The following is a 15,901-nucleotide window of genomic DNA, read 5'->3' as shown; positions in this document are numbered from 1 at the left end:
AGGCCATAGTCTGTAACTCGGGCGCCGTGGAGGTAGTCCGCTGCGGGCCTCTGCGTCTTGCCAGGCCCGCAAACCGGCATGGTCTAAGGTTTTCGACCGGGACCCAGGGGAAGAAGAAAACGCAAAAGCGTCACAGAAGCTGTCTAAAACACTTCACGTATGCTCTGCAGATTTAAGCTTGACTGGATTTGGCTTAGGATAGTAGATATTGAAACGGCTATCGGTGTTGGAGAACTAGCAACGCTTTAGCTCGTAATACCTTCGTTTGTAACAAACGTGGAGATAGTATACGCCAAGATGGTCCTACTGAAAGTGGAAGTGGAGGATTTAATTACCCCGGAGTTCCGCCAAGGCCATTAATATACGGTATTAAATTAGTCTTATTAGTATATCTACTAGCATCTACTAGCCGATGCCTCCGATCGAACCTTATCTTAACATATCTTCTACGACTTATAGGCGGGAAAATAAGATAAGATTATCTACTATAAAAAGCTAAGATAGTCTAGTAAATATCGTACGTAGAAATAGATCTAACGTATTAATGTACTTCTATACTTTTAGTACTAACTTCGTCCTACTATTTAGACTTTCGGCTCTCCACCGGACTTTTAAAGTAACTTTATAATAGTAGACGCTTAATATTAAGTTATAATCGCTATATTTTAATATTAAGAAGAGTTTTATTTATCGAAAGTCTAATTAAACTCTAGAGACTAGATAAATCGTACTTTTTAAAAGAAAGACTACTAAAACTAAGAAATTAAGCTTAGGTCTCCTTTAGCGGTAATTTCCCACCATTTCGCTGTAGTATAATAATATTGTTTAACCCGAGGAAGACGTGGCGGAGACGATCGATGGGTTTAAGCTGCTCGAAGAGCTCGTCGTAGAGGTTACCCCAAGACTAAACCCCTGAGAGACGGTCGGCGCCACTGTCGCCATTGTCGTCACACCAGGGCCTCCACAGCAGACCTGCGGTACGGTTGTGACAGAGCAACCATACGAGCTTTTGGATGACAACTTATGTTGGCTGGAACGCTGCGCTTTCGAGCTCTTTTCCCTATGGGGTGAAGATTCAATATGGACTGATATGCCGAGGATATCGAGAACAAGGCTCAGAGCAACCGTCTCAGTGACAGTGGCCACGTGAGTCGAGGCCTTCGCGGTAGCATTCTTCGGAAAGTGCGTGATTGTGCGAACCGCACTGTGCTTGGCATGTTTGGTCGAAGAAGATGTAACCGGACCCGAGGAGCTGGATCCAACAGAGATCTGCCCGACCGCGGAGGCAACAAACAGGCTAACGAGTAAGGCTTCGTTGAACAGCATGATTGAAAAAAAGAGGCAGCTGGAGGCAATGGATAGCGAAGATTTCCGTCTCAACTTCCCAAATGTGTCGTTGGAGCGAAAGTGGCTTGAGCAAGCAACAAGCGACGCTGGTCCTGGGTCCTTGATAAGAGTAGCCCCCAGGCTTCAACACAAGCAGAGTTCTCTGGAAACGGAAGACAAACACTCATTTGTGATGCATGCAGAGCCCATAATTTTCTGTCTGGGTATCTGAAGCGAATAAAAAAAAGACTTGCCTGTTTTAGCTGTTGCGGAACAAAGCCCGCTTGGCTTCGTCTGCTGCATCTTTTCCCGAGCATGTCGCCTTCGGAATGCTGTATCAACAATATCGGGATGCCGAGACTACCGTTTTCAGGCTCCACTTCAATGCTTTGTGCAGCGTCAGCTCATGCTTGCTACCCGGGCCCTGGGTACATTTGAGGACTTGCACAAGTTGACCTCCGGCTTATCTTCATCGTCCGTAGGATTCGATCGCGGCTACTAGGAATAACGCAACGGTCCGTTGATTAGATCTTCCCTTCTTATATCACTGCAATTATGACCTATGTAGCCGCATTTAATCAACCTTAGGGCAGCCACAATACAACGATACCTAATTTTAAGATTTAATCAGCCGACCTTACTCTGGATTTGACTGTTGTTTTCTCACTAGCTGCTCTTGGCGATTCCGAAACGGATCTTGAAAGGCCGAGCCTTCGTTCTAGACGTGCTCGTAGTATTGCTCACGAAACCTTTCAGGGCTCACGCTATCAAGTATTTAGTCGGGTCCAAAGACAGCAATTCCACACCAATGCTCCAGTCAGTTTTGTCAACTTAGTACCTAGGCAACAATAATCATCTTGTGTGAAATCAAGTAGCGCTGATATCTGTCCTTGACGATATGCCGTACACTCATCGTCGTCGGCGCTCCCGTGAGTCTCCTCCGTCGCTTCACCGTGTGGTACCCAACGGAGACTTCGTCGATGTCGAAAAGACCAAGCCCTGCGTATGTGTCGTTGGTGTGGGCTTCGTTGGCGAGTCCCTACTGCGAGAATTCAGCCGCGTTTTCTGTTCCATTGGATTCGACATCTCCGAAAAGCGCATCGACGAGCTCAGGCCGTCGTTCAAGGGCCAGGAGAACGCGACGTTGACCACCGACAAGGCCGTGCTATCCAAGGCGACTCATTACCTCATTTCCGTCCCTACGCTGCTGAAGGAAGACCACTCGGTGGACCTTTCGCACCTCCTTTCGGCTGTCAAGATGGTCCTTTCGTACGCTCGCCCCGGTTGCGTCATCGTCATCGAGTCCAGCGTTTCCATTGGCACGACCCGCCATCTGTTCTCTAGGTACAAGGAAATATTCCAATGTGGGATGTCGCCAGAGCGTGTCGACCCCGGACGTGTCTCGCCAACAGCCAAGGAGATTCCCAAAATCATATCAGGATTGACACCCAGGTCACTGGACGCTATCCAGGCCGTTTACAGCAGAGTCTTCGATACAGTCGTCCCGGTCAGCAAGCCAGAGGTGGCAGAAATGACCAAGCTGTTCGAGAACTGCTACCGCATGGTCAACATAGCATACGTCAACGAGATGGCTGATGCGGCGCGTTCGCATGGTGTTGACCCAGAAGAGATGATCGCGGCGGCGACGTCCAAGCCATATGGCTTCACTCCGTTCCACCCCGGGCTCGGAGTTGGTGGCCACTGCATCCCAGTCAATCCGTTCTACCTCTTCGCCAATAACAAGAATCTCCCTGTCCTCGAAAAGGCAACCACAAAGATGTGGCAGCGTCCCGGCAGGATTGCACGCGGCTTCCATCGTCGCACCAGTCCTGCGCAGATGGGGACTCTTCCACGCATTCTCGTTGTTGGTATGGGTTTCAAGCCTGGTCAATCCGTTCTTTCCTGCTCGCCAGGTGTTGCTTTTGCCGAGAAGCTGCGCAGCCTTGGGTGTGCCCGCCTTTCATTCTACGACCCGCTGGTCTCGAATGAACAGCTAGATTGGATGGACAAGCTCGAAGATGAACAGTGGACGCCGGAGTATATCGATGCGCATTTTGATGCCGTTGCAATATGCAGCCGCCAAACCGGAGTCGATATCGGCGTCATCACAAAGCTCCAGAAAGCAAAGGTGCAAGAGCTGAAGTAGGAGGGCGTCGAGTGTCAGAGAATTGCATCGTGGGGATCGTCCAATCGGTCCTCTATAATCTGGGCTTGCTCCCCCGGTGTTAGAGGCCCTGCTTCTCCCTTTTCGGCAGCCGTGAGATCTGCTGCCTGTTCTGCTTCTGAAGTAGCTGCAGGTGCAGAACTTGCTGTAACGCCACTCATACCCCAAACTAAGAGATTTCATGTCAGCGTAATGTCTCTTTTTTTTCTCTTTTGCTACAAATCATGAAATACGTACCTTGGCTTCCCAAATTTTTGGCTACTTTTGTGAATACTGTGATTGATATAAGCGGCGAGATGCACTTGTTAATACAATATCCAATGAGCAATTTGTGTGATCGCTTCTTCAGCTCGTCCTCGAGGCAGAACACACAGAACATAAACCAAGCGGTAGGTAGCTGACTGACGACCAGCAGAGGGAGGATCTTGATAAAACTGAAGCTCTCTGTAAGGCCTTTGACGAATAGTATCGAGTTTAAGATGCGGTAGTAGACGAAGCTGAGCCGAATGACCTCGATTGACGCCGCGATCCTCGTGATCACAATCATCTTCTCGCCCATCCAGTAGAAGTAGTTGTTGAAGTAGGCGTTTGATCCCCAGCGGCGACGTTGGCTCAAGTAGTGCTGCAGTGACTGGGGAGCAACCGTTTCACTGATGGCTTCGGGAACGAAAAGAGTGTGGAGTTTCTTGCCTTGCGACAACATCGAGTAGGTGAGTCTCCGATCCGTACCCTTGATACTGCTGTCTCAGCACATACGCTTACGCTCCTCCTGAGGATGACTTACAAGGTATTGAACTTGATGATGGATCACGGGATATATTGTGATTGGCTCCGCATACTTTCGAATGGCACCGGCCATCTCTTCGCGAACCGCAATCATTGTGATGCATCCTGGCAAGCAGGTCACCTTTCCAATGAAACCTTCGGCTCTCCGGCGAACGTATTGGCCGAATGTATACTTCGAGTTCATTAGCTATGCGCTGCGCCTGGTCACGCCGTACGTACTTGAAACTGTTGGTAAAGGTTCCAGAATGACCATTCAAACCCGGGTTCCAGTTCAACTAATACAAGGCCGCAGGCGGCGATGGCATCCTGATCTCTCGCAAGTGCGTTGGCTAATGAGGCCACAGCGCCTTTGTAGATTGTACTGTCGGCATCGGTGCAGAAGACCTGCGACCAAGTTTCAGTGCCGTCCGCAAGCCTAAGCTGGCAACGTACCATGTCAAAATTTGTGAAATTTTCTCCTTCTGTCAGGATCGGAAGGACATCTCTCCACAGCTCTTCTCTAAGTAGCCGGGTATATAAGGGTAAGTTGGGGCGTGGATGGTTGAAAAGGTCATGGCAGAGAACCAGCGAGTCCTTCTTGCCGCTGTTCTTGACCTTTTCGATGACGATGACAGGTACATCCTGCATGAAGCCTGCTTTGATTTGCAGGACACCTCTTTTATGCTTTAGAGAGATGTATGGTCTCTCAAACTCTCTGGTGACTCTGGTCATATGGCTCTTGACGTCTCTGTGCCTACCGTCCAGCAACACGACCATGACTTGACGGTGTGGTTCTACGTCGTTGTCTCGTAGGGAAAATATCGTCTTGACGATTTGTTCCTCACTCTCCGAATACGCGGGGATGAGGGTGAGTATCCACTGGCGAGGAACTGGGGCCAACGGTGTGAAATATCTGTAGATCTTCCGGAACAGAATCCCGAGGGCGGAGATGAGGACTGACAGAAAGTCTTTGCTTTTGATGAAAAGGATGAAGACGAAGACAAACATTCCCTCGTTGGCGAAAAGGGCGATAGCAGCGCATCCAAGGTTCAATGACAACACGGTAGCGAAGAAGAAGATGCGTTGGTTTCGCAAGTCCTTGGGTTCCAGAATTCGGGCGGGATCCACAGGGTCCTCGATGTCCGGGTACCCACAGCCAGCAACGGTGTCTTCAAACCGGACAGCTTTTGGTGCTTCCTTCTCGACCTCTGTGACGACATCTTCAGGGCCTGTGCAGTATCCCTCTTGGCTGCTCTGAGTGCACGTGGCGAAAGATGGTGCAGCGGACGTTGAGAGAGTCGAGATTCCAGTTTCGTACGAGTCGTCTGTGCTGGATGGTCTCTGATTAATTTTGAGACAGCCCGGTCGTTGCTGCAGCTGAGCATCGAGGTACTCCAGGGAATAGGCTTGAGTAGGCTGGAGCTCATGGCGTCGATTGCAGCACAAGTTATGCGGGGGTCGGCCCTGCTCGATGGGAACTTCAAGGTGTGTATCGGGGTCAAAGTAGACAGTGGATGCGAGAGATGGTGCTGGGGTAGGCTGGGATGCACGGAGCAGCTCAGGTGTACTCGGTCGGCATTTCTTGTGGCGATTGGAAGGGTCCTGAAAATTACGATCGCACGAGGAGACTCCATCTGGCAAGGCACTCATCAATTCCTCGCGACTGATGGGTTCTGTGTGTCGACTTCAACGAAATCATTTGAGGTTTGGTAGAGTAGCAGTACGGAAGCACTTGATGAGCAAAGAGAGTGGATTAAGAATGCTACACTGAGTGGCTAGGGAGCTTCCAAGACATTCTTCGTGTAGGCGAGGAAGTCGAGCCCGTTCCCGGCAGTGGTGGCCAAGCCGCGCGAGCCATCCCACAATGCCACGCCGCCGAACTTGTTCTGATTGAAGCGCTGCAAGTTGGGTTTGCGGGCCAGTGTGATGGCGTCGGCAAAGTCCTCTGGGCGAACGAAACCGCTGTTGTTGTTGTCAAACGACAAGCCTGACAGGCAGAACTTGGGAAAGGCAGCCTCGGGCTCGGGCATGGAGGTGTACCACTTGTTCAAGCTTGCGGCGAAGCCCTTGGTTCCAATGGAGCAGGCTTTGGAGTTGTAGAAGCGCACGAAGATGAAGTCGACGAGGGCGAGAGTCTTGGGGCCGATGGAGCGGTTAGTAAGGGCACACAGCGGAGCAGCCGAGATCCACATGGGCTTTGAGGCGGTAGCAAGCAGAGAGCGCAGAGCCTTGGCAAAGGTGTCGTAGTTGGAAGGCGAGCCGACTTCGTGGTCTGGAGCAGTGAGCACGAGGCAAGGGGGCAGACGCAGGGCACGTACCGATGTCAAAGCCATCGACGGATACCTTGCCCAAGGGGCGCAGGTCTGAGCTCTCGGATCCTTGCCCAAACAGCTGCCATAGCCGGCGAGCTGCAGCCTGCGCATCTGCATCGTTGTCCAAGGAAGTGTTGGAGGTGGCGCCGCCAATGCTGATGAAGATCTTCTTGCCCCTGTCCTGGCATTTCTGCACCTGGGCGGCGAGCTCTGGGCAGGTTGCTAGGCCGGGAGCCACAGCGGCATCGGGCGGGCGCCTTCCAGGGCAGATCCACGGGCCAAAGTCGACGGTTGGGTAGCCAGCGGTGCCATTGAAGTCACGGATGAAGCCCAGGATGACGGCGTCGACGGCCGGGTGCACGCAAAGGTCGTCAAGGCGTGCGGAGCGACCCGACGCCTGTGCATAGTAGACGAAGAGATTGCTCGTCCCATTTGGGTTGAAATGGGCGCGGGCAAGGACAGGCAGGAGTGCAAGCTGGAGCAGGGACCGCATGGTGGTGACGAGGGCGAGCGAGCGGTGCGGGCCACGGGCGCCATCTGCACGCAACAACGTCTTTGTCAAACCATGGCCGCGTGCAGCTCTGGCGCGCAGCTCTTTGTCGCGACGGGGCGGCGATAAAGTCGGGCGCGGCCGTCGGTTCGCATCGCAACAAGACAGAAGATGAAGCTGCAACGCAAGGAACGAAGAGGGCAACGGCCGAGGCGAAACTCGCTGGAGATGCTCCGCGACGCCGTGGCGCCGTCCATCACCAAGGCAGGGCGGGCGGCGGCGCAGAAGACCAAGGCGCTGTTCGCCATGGCGACTCGGCTGGCGAAGGCAAGCGTGGGCGAGGGCCCGGCGGTGGTGCACCTGCACCCGGAGCGGGCGCGCCGAGGCTCGACGTACAGCGAGGTGGATGCGCTGTACCAGAACGGGTCGTGTTGAGGATCGAGGTGAGGCTCAACGTCGGCTAAGCATGAAACCCGCCACACGGCCGTGGCTGACGCTGCTATAGTTTCAACGCCTATAACGTTTCACTTCTGCGGGCACCTGCCGCATCAAGCACATCCGGGCCTGTTTCAAGCATTGTTTCCGTTTGTTCATTTGCAATGTATGTACAGAGAAAGTTCGAAAGCACCGCCGCGCCTACACGACCGGCCAACCGCTGGAGAAATTGATCTTGTTCCACCCGAACTGCTTCTGGCCGTCGGCGTATCCGATGGTCGTGTCGACTGCTGAGTGTCAGCTGCATTCACCTGCACTTGATGCCGCCGTGACTTACCGTAGTGATAGTAGAGAATCGGCCCGTATGTGGGATCGTCGTAGACTCCTTGGCCTCCGGGTCCTGCGCCCGTTAGTCTGCGTCCCTGGAGCCCCACCCGGCCGACTTACCGTAAACGTTGCCGTGCGATTCCAAAACGACTGTCCCGCCTCCGTTGGTGCACGATGTTCCGCTCTTGTCGACAAATCCGCCCGTGGCCTTGGACGACCGGCAGACCATGATCTTGTACTCCTCTCCCGCCGCCGGCCTGGAGCTGTCGTAGCCGCAGCACTTGCCCTTGGAGTAGAAGAGGTAGTAGTAGCTGCCGTACTTGAAGATGAACGGGCCCTCTTCCGCCGTGCTGACCGGGTCGTACGCCACTTGGTACGCCGACCCGCTTGCAGCCGTCGGCGTGGTCTTCATCGGCACCTGGTACAGGTCCTTCCAGAACGACCCGAAAGTGAGGAGGTACGTGCCGTCGGCGTTGATCAGCGCCGGATCTGCGCCTCGCGTCAGTCACCATTTCCGCAGCATCGCCGCGCCCTCTTACCAATCGCGTTGTACGGCTTCGACGAGTCCGACTTGATGCCCGTGCTTCCCACGTCCGTCCAGCTGCCCACGTCCATCGTCGACGACCGCGCCAGTCCAATTGCCGAGTTCTGCGACCCAAACGTGCTCACCGAGTAGTAAAGGTAGTACAGGCTTCCGATCTGGTGGACGCTGGGTGCCTGTGTCTTCGCTCAGTCATCTGCATCCTCGGCCCTCCCCCCCGCCCAGCACCTACCCAGAGGTCGTCTTTGCCAGCGAGGTCAATGCTCGAGCCGTCCGGCAGAGCAGCTCCCTTGTAAGTCCATGGTCCCGTGATGTCTGGCGCAGTGTGGATGGCGATCTTGCCGCCTTTGTCCGTTGTCAGCACTCGAGACCGAGTGGGAGCGACCAAGTCTTGTCTTACCCGTCGAGAAGCGGAAGTATGTGCCATCGGAGCGGCGAATGATCGAGGGGTCGTGCGTGTTCACGCAAGTCCCTGAGCAGGCCCCGGGATTGGCATATCCGCTCACCAGGGTCGGGAGGAGAGGGAGGAACGAGGTCGCGAGGATCTTCAGATTCAACATGGATGCAACGATCTTGAAACTTTTCGGATTGGCTTGCGGAGAGACACTGCGAGGGAAAGCCGCTTTATCAATGGCAGCGCCCGTGTGACACCAGCCATCTAAACGAAGCGGTGGCGCTGGGCGCAGGAAGCGTCCACAATTGTTGCTAGCACCCTTTCAATTTACTTTCCGTAGAATAGTGAGCTGAGCCGGGGTGGCTTGTGGGCATTCCCAAACAAGCTCCGATACGAGCCCACTAAAGGCCCGTGGTTGGAGCCATGTCCGTTTCGCCTCTTCGTCTGGAGGCCCGGAATATCATGCACTTGGTGGAACATGTTTTACAGCCCGCCCTCAAAAACGGCCGATTGGAGGAATTTACCATCAGATCATGTGGTTGCCGCCGCACCCGACGGTCGCCTCGGCCCGGCGAGCGTCAGCAACCGCCCACGTTTCGAGGCGCAGCCCTTCAGCCCACCCGGTGGGCGTGAAACAGCCCTTTCGATATTGGCTCAGCCGGCCCAGAGCTTGTTCGGTCCGCCGAAGGCCAAGGCAAAAAGATGCCGTTCCGCGTATCAATATCTGTTGATTGATTAACAAGACGGGTAGATAAACAGACCTGTATGTACCCCTTCGTACGCACCAGTGGGTATGCGGGGAAACGTCGTACAGTATATCCGGGTTTTGTCTAGGATTAAGGTTAAATTGTGGCTAAGAACGCCAGCGAGGAAAGCTTTCCCGTTGTTGCGAAGCGAGGCCGACTAACGCGCTTTGGAAGGCCCACACCCTCGAGTCCAGTGACCCCTCCACGGCCTATGCAACCAAGCGGCTTAATCCGATCCGATTGCACCATCGCATATGGAGTCAACGCCATACCTCCATGGATCGCGAACCTTGGCAGTAATGCACTCATTTAACCTCTTCTCATCCGTGTGCGAAAGAAATCCGCGGGATCATCCGGCGTAATAGAGCAGCGAAAAGGCCATGTACAAGGTGGGGCCCGCTGAGCACTAATGGAGCTTCCCGTCGTGCTTCTCTACCCAGGTGCGCACTTTCGTCATTGGCCGCCTCGCCATCCATTCTGCAGACCCGGAAATGTTGGATGGGTACTTTGATGCTGCTATGTTGACCTTATCAGAGCGTGACTGCTTCCACGAATGAACCTTGGCAGTGCGATCCCTGGAATAGGAGGGCGAATGACCTTCGACATTAGATGATGATGATGACTGAGACACCTTGGCTTCGGAAAGGTGCCTTGAGCCTCCTGGAGTAAATTGGAGCCGGGTTCACCAGCAATCTTTCTGTCCTTCTCGATCAGTACTATACTACAAATAGTCGTTGGAATCCCGGCAAAGTCTCGCGGGAACACAAGCGAACGAGCACCAGATCCGCCCTGGACATATTTTTGGAGTGCATGAGACTCGCTTGACTGGAAAACAAAACATGGAACGCCAGGTGATCGGTGGCACAACGCCGGCTACGGCAGGTGCGAAGTAAAACGAGGGTTTTAATTGAAGACAAGTTGAAGAAGGCAACATCGCAAGACAAGATAGAAACTAACCAACCAACAGCATTGCTGTGGAATTGGCCAACACTCCGAAAGCACATACTCCGGCTAATGCAACTCGAAACAAGACCAAAATGCCTGGCAACCTCGGCTGCCTTCTTTGGGTATCACCGTCGTCAACCAGTACCTAGGTGCTTCTAGCAGCCTGGGCCTCCTCACTCTTTTCCTTGTTGCCTTCCTTCTCTTCTGGATCCTCTTTCTTTGGACTGTTCGGTTGAGTTGATGCCTTGCTTCCTCTTCGTGGAAACGTTCCATCTCCTATTGGTGTGTTTGCCTGACTGCCAAGCAGGTGCTGAGGGTATTTTTCCAAGTCCTTGGAGCTCGTGGAGAATGTGCTCACCACCGAAGGGTAGTACTCGGAACTCCCGCTCTGTCCGCTGGCGTCACGGCGGTGATGTTGATTTGAAGTTGGCGTCAACGCCTCCCCCTGCGGGCTCGTAACAGGAGCATGATTCGCCTCGGCTTCGTTGATTTCCGTCATACTCTCCTCCGCAAACTGCGCCCCGTTCATCAAACCATTCCAGCCACCCTCGATATCGCGTAGGAGGCGCACATACTCCTCCGGCACTAGGCCGGACTCTCCGGTGCGTGGATCTTGTGCAACAAGCCAGCCTTGCCCGTGGCGATAGCTGACCAGGATGATTTGTCCTTCTGTAAGCGGCAGTTCATTGTCGTTTTCGCGTTCAAAGTCAAACAGTGCAACGGCCTTGCCGTGCATCTCTTCGTCAGGAGAGGCTATGGTAAACTGGTAATCCCGCGAATACCGGCTCTCGTCTGCATATCCCCCTTGGGACGATGTCTCGGACATCTCGTCCTCCGATCCGTAAACCAACCCCTCTTCATCCGTGTAGCTCGGGCGCCGGCCTTGCATGGATGGAACCGATAGCCCGCCCGGGGTGCCGCCATCGCCAGCTGGGTAAGTAATATATTCACCGCCTGGACCATTTGCTGCCTCGTCGAAGTCGCTAACGTAATAGTTGTGGCTCCCATCGCCGTTTGTCGAGTGATAAGAGCCCCGCCGTGCGCCCCGCTCCACGCTGCGGCCCCGATCACTGTCGAACCCAACAAAATTAGACTTGTGTTTCCGGTGGCGTGCGCTCGTAACCACCGGGCTGTGAAGGTCTTCGTCCTCGCTCCACGGCGGCCCATCGCCAAAGCTGGTCGAGGGCAGTTGTTCGCCTCGAGGCTCCCACGGCGTCAGCGACCAGCCCCCGCGCGAACCATCCCATGAAAGCGATGGATCCGACACGCGTCTGCTTTGCGATTCGCTAACGGGGGTTGATGTTTCCGAGCGTTGTTCGGGCAGCGGGCCGTAGAACAGGGGGCTATAGGGCGGGTATGCGAAGTCGCGGACGAGCGTGTAGCTGAGGCTGGAGTGGAAGATGGGATAGGCGGTCGACTGCGGACGCGATCGAGGAGGGCCGGAGACCTGCGACATGGCGGAGAGGCGGTTTTTGGCGTACGAGGTGGGTCGTGAGCTGGCGGCATTGGGCGGTTGCGAGGGCGGGGACGTTATCAACGGCGGCAGCGCATTGGCCGATTGCGAAGTCGGCGGGGACTGCGGGGCCATCTCCTGCGAGGCCGAGTCCTGGGAAGTCTGAGGGGAGACAACCGCAGCCATGAGAGCGCCGGGAAGGCGCGCCGGGTCGACGCAGCAATGGCGCGTGCGCGCAGCGTGTGTAATGCGAGTGTCCGGGCTGCGCTGCGACTCGTCTCCCCGGGGTAGGCGGGCACGGTGAGGTGTTGGAGGGCAGCGGCAGAGAGCTACGCGGTCGAGGGTCGTCGAGGGTTGGCGCGTGTTGTCGGCGGCGCGAGCTTAGGGTCGGCACAGCGAATAGCGCGAGGGGCGCGGGGCGCGGGGCGGTTCTGGACGGCGTGGCCGTCGCGCAGGCGGGCGGACGGGGCCAATCGAATCGGCGCGGGGGGGTTGGCCGGGGCCTGCGAGGGCAGACGGCAACGCTCGTGTGGGTGTTGAGCAGTGGTGGTGATGGATTTGTGGGCTGTCAGGCCTGAGCGGAGGCGCGGCCAAGGGTCGCTCCAGCCGGGCGCTAGCAGTGACAGCCGCGCGGGCTTGTCGGCGAGGCGAGGCTCGGGGGGTGCGGGCACTGGGGCAGGCTGGACGAGGCCGGGACTCGAGCGGTGGTGCTGAGAAAAGCGCTGAGGGCATGCGATGCGACCAGAGACGCCCCGTGACTTCGAGACGCAGGCGGGCTTGTGTTGTTCGGGGCTAATAATAGATCGGCCGTTTCAGAATGCTGAGCACCGCTGATCAGGAGCCTCCAGCACCGTACCGCCTGACAACCAGCACACCACGAAACCACACAACGAGCCCTGTTGTGCCCGCGCCCGCTCGCGCTCGTCGTCGGCACGGACTCGGGTGCCCGAATGCCCAGGCTCCGCCTTTGTCAGCGAGCGGCCGCCGCCTCCTCCAGCGCCGGCGACGATACAACCACCCTCGCTCAACCTTTTCGTCATTGGTCGGTTCCCGCGCGAACGCGCAGCTGCCTGCCTTAGCCTGGCGTTAGTCTCGAGAGTGAGACTTCTGTAACTGCAGCCGCCTTGTCGGAAGCGAGGCGCCCGGACCTCTCTTCACGTGACTATTCCGCGACAGCTCGACCTCACCACCAACGTCTGCACGTTCCCATTCCTGCGCTTCAACAACTCTGTCCAGGTACGTGTCCCCGCCACCCCGCGCCGCCCTCTGCCCGCCCTTCCATGATGATACCATTTATTGGAGCTGTCCTACCCCCATGAGGAGACAACATTACCGTATACGCAAATTTTCTGAACACGTCAACTCTCAACCCCGCCACCCAACTGCGCAATCTTCACCACGCTGACGCCGTCATACAGACTCGCCACCATGTCTGCCGATCCACGGCTGCGCGGTAAGGCTGCGCCTGTTCCGCCGCCGCCGCCGCCTGATGACTCGCCCGCCGCCTCCGTCGATGGTGCTCAGCCGGTGGCGCAGTCTGCACCCAACAATGATCCTGACGGCAGCTTCAAGCTCAAGTTCTGTACCGTGTGCGCCAGCAACAACAACAGGTATGTCGCTCACTGCCGTCTGAAGGCAGGCTGCCACGACGGATACCGGGGCCGCCTGTCAAAAGAGCCCTCGTGCATTGTAGATATACCACGCCATCAATTCACATCTGTGCATCCGCTGTCGCATGTGCCCTTGCTTCCTGCTGTCCCTGTGTCTCCCGCGCTGCCTCATCTCGCGTGCTCAGAACTAACCCAGCTTGTCTTCCGCAGATCCATGGAAGCCCATCTGCAACTCTCAACCGCTCAATACCCCGTCATCTCCTTCGGCACCGGCTCCCTCGTGCGTCTCCCGGGTCCGAGCATATCCCAGCCGAACGTCTACGCCTTCAATAACACAACCTACGACGCCATGTATCGGGAGCTCGAGTCCAAAGATGCTCGTCTATACCGCGCCAACGGGATCCTCAACATGTTGGACCGCAACCGTAATACCAAGCGCTATCCTGAGCGCTGGCAAGACTGGCGCGTCGGTGTACCGCGCGTGAATCACAAGGAGGACAAGGGTGCCATTGGGGTTGAGGGCGGCGTGGTGGATGTTGTCATCACTTGCGAGGAGCGTTGTTGGGATGCTGTTGTGGATGATTTGCTCAACAGAGGCAGTCCTCTCAATCGTCCGGTCCACGTCTTTAACGTTGATATCAAGGACAACCACGAGGAGGCCCTCGTCGGTGGTAAAGCCATTCTCGATCTAGCCACCAGACTCAATGAGGCCGCGAAGGAGGAAAGAGCATTGAAGGGTCCTCAAGGCTGGGATCGAGGCCATGGCACTGCTAGAGTCGGCTTTGATGAGCGTGTACCGGATATTCTCGGTAGCTGGCAAGAAAAATGGCCCAATCTCCCTGCACTTTGGACTCTAGCCTGGTTCTAGAGTAATTCGTTTTATAGCGAGGCGTTTAGGTGTTTACGTAGAAATACGAAGGTCGGTACTAAAAGTTCTATTACTTTCTCTAGAGTAGAGTACTTCTATTTAAATATAAACTATATAAAAATTACGTATTTATTATAACGGTAAATTACTAAATAAAATAATTACTAAAAAATTATTATTAAATATAATACTTTTTTTACTAAACGGACTAAATTTAACTATTATAATCTAAATTTTATTTTTTTAAGATAGCTATAAATTTAACTTCTTTATCTCGAGAATTTAAGTTTTTTTTATTTATTTTTTAACTTCTTCTTAAAAATTTATTTATCTATTTTATTACTACTATATAATTACTTAGAGCTATTACTAAATATATTTATTTTTAATATAAAAACTCTAAATATATTTATTTAGTTTAAATATATCTTTTTTATTCTTACTATATTTAAAGTTATTATATATATTTAAATATTTTATTTAATAATAGTAAATTACTAGTATAAGCTCTAGTAATATAGTATAAGTTCTAGTAATATACTATTAAATTATATAAGTACTAATTAAAGTAATATATAAATAATTTATAAATAGTTTAAACGTTACTCTAGTTAAATAGAATAATATAATAATTTTAAAGATAGTAAAAGTAAAAAAAAATATATTTAAATTAAATGAATATATTTAAGATTTTTATATTAAAAATAGATATATTTAGTAATAGTCTCTAATATATAATTATAATTAATTTAGTAAATAAACTAGTCTAAATTTACTAAATTATTTAGATTTTTATAAAAATAAATAATTTTTTATTTATTTCTTAACTAAATTATATAAAAATTTTAATTATATTTTTTTATAATATTATAAGCTTAAATTATTAATTTAATAATATTTAAAATACGTAGTAGCGAGAAATTTATTTTATATTTTTTTTAAAATAGACTAATTTAAATATTATTTTTTAGTAAAATTAAATTACTTATTTAAATAATAATATTTAATTATATAAATTTTAAATAGAATAATTATTAAAAGTAATTTATATTTACTATAAAAACTTAAAATATAATTCTTCTAGTTTAAATATAACTCTTTTATACTATATATATTATAAACTATCTTATTTAATAATAATAAATTACTAGTATAAGATTTTAGTAATATAATATAAGTTTAATAACGTAGATAAATCTTTATATAAGTTTTAATAACGTAATATTAAATTATATAAAAGCGTATATATAAAAATAAAATAGTATAAATACTAATAAGTTTTTAGTACTATATTATTAAAACTATTTAGTTAGTAAATAAGATAGCGTAAACGCTATTTAGTTAGTAGTTATACTAGACGTAGCTAAATTAATTAATTAAATATTTAAATAGTAGTAATCTAATTATATAGTATTAATATAAATAGTTATTTATTTATATATTAAAACGCGCTTTAAAAACTCTATTAAAAATTAAAATAAATTATAGCTAATTTTATATATTAGCTTTATTTAAATAAAAATCT

General features: G+C 51.6%; 7 protein-coding genes across 7 annotated transcripts; 3 read left to right on the top strand and 4 right to left on the bottom strand.

Annotated features, from left to right (window-relative positions):
* Positions 1–2,224: 2,224 nt before the first annotated feature.
* On the top strand, positions 2,225–3,472 carry LTHEOB_11208 (UDP-glucose dehydrogenase UDP-mannac; the record flags this gene model as incomplete). The annotated part of the gene is made up of 1 exon (XM_035507939.1): positions 2,225–3,472. One exon carries the CDS (start codon positions 2,225–2,227, stop codon positions 3,470–3,472), a length of 1,248 nt encoding a protein of 415 aa, XP_035366589.1.
* A 14-nt stretch (positions 3,473–3,486) lies between these two features.
* LTHEOB_11207 (Glycosyltransferase family 2) lies at positions 3,487–5,682 on the bottom strand (the record flags this gene model as incomplete). Its single annotated transcript, XM_035507938.1, has 6 exons — positions 3,487–3,659; positions 3,728–4,220; positions 4,275–4,448; positions 4,496–4,660; positions 4,709–5,580; positions 5,649–5,682. 6 exons carry the CDS (start codon positions 5,680–5,682, stop codon positions 3,487–3,489), a joined length of 1,911 nt encoding a protein of 636 aa, XP_035366588.1.
* A 348-nt stretch (positions 5,683–6,030) lies between these two features.
* On the bottom strand, positions 6,031–7,060 carry LTHEOB_11206 (Glycoside hydrolase family 18; the record flags this gene model as incomplete). The annotated part of the gene is made up of 2 exons (XM_035507937.1): positions 6,031–6,527; positions 6,574–7,060. 2 exons carry the CDS (start codon positions 7,058–7,060, stop codon positions 6,031–6,033), a joined length of 984 nt encoding a protein of 327 aa, XP_035366587.1.
* A 168-nt stretch (positions 7,061–7,228) lies between these two features.
* On the top strand, positions 7,229–7,492 carry LTHEOB_11205 (Citramalate synthase; the record flags this gene model as incomplete). Its single annotated transcript, XM_035507936.1, has 1 exon — positions 7,229–7,492. One exon carries the CDS (start codon positions 7,229–7,231, stop codon positions 7,490–7,492), a length of 264 nt encoding a protein of 87 aa, XP_035366586.1.
* A 201-nt stretch (positions 7,493–7,693) lies between these two features.
* On the bottom strand, positions 7,694–8,920 carry LTHEOB_11204 (Glycoside hydrolase family 43; the record flags this gene model as incomplete). The annotated part of the gene is made up of 6 exons (XM_035507935.1): positions 7,694–7,779; positions 7,830–7,892; positions 7,940–8,308; positions 8,359–8,536; positions 8,593–8,705; positions 8,761–8,920. 6 exons carry the CDS (start codon positions 8,918–8,920, stop codon positions 7,694–7,696), a joined length of 969 nt encoding a protein of 322 aa, XP_035366585.1.
* A 1,670-nt stretch (positions 8,921–10,590) lies between these two features.
* On the bottom strand, positions 10,591–12,084 carry LTHEOB_11203 (Sh3 domain-containing protein; the record flags this gene model as incomplete). Its single annotated transcript, XM_035507934.1, has 1 exon — positions 10,591–12,084. The coding sequence occupies one exon, from the start codon at positions 12,082–12,084 to the stop codon at positions 10,591–10,593; it is 1,494 nt and encodes a 497-aa protein (XP_035366584.1).
* A 1,242-nt stretch (positions 12,085–13,326) lies between these two features.
* On the top strand, positions 13,327–14,376 carry LTHEOB_11202 (RNA polymerase II subunit A; the record flags this gene model as incomplete). Its single annotated transcript, XM_035507933.1, has 2 exons — positions 13,327–13,508; positions 13,719–14,376. The coding sequence occupies 2 exons, from the start codon at positions 13,327–13,329 to the stop codon at positions 14,374–14,376; spliced, it is 840 nt and encodes a 279-aa protein (XP_035366583.1).
* Between the last annotated feature and the right edge of the window lie 1,525 nt (positions 14,377–15,901).

Source organism: Lasiodiplodia theobromae (assembly GCF_012971845.1).
Source record: "Lasiodiplodia theobromae strain AM2As chromosome Unknown scaffold_46, whole genome shotgun sequence".
Classification (NCBI taxonomy): Eukaryota; Fungi; Ascomycota; class Dothideomycetes; order Botryosphaeriales; family Botryosphaeriaceae; genus Lasiodiplodia; species Lasiodiplodia theobromae.
This window is presented reverse-complemented; position numbering and strand designations above follow the sequence as displayed.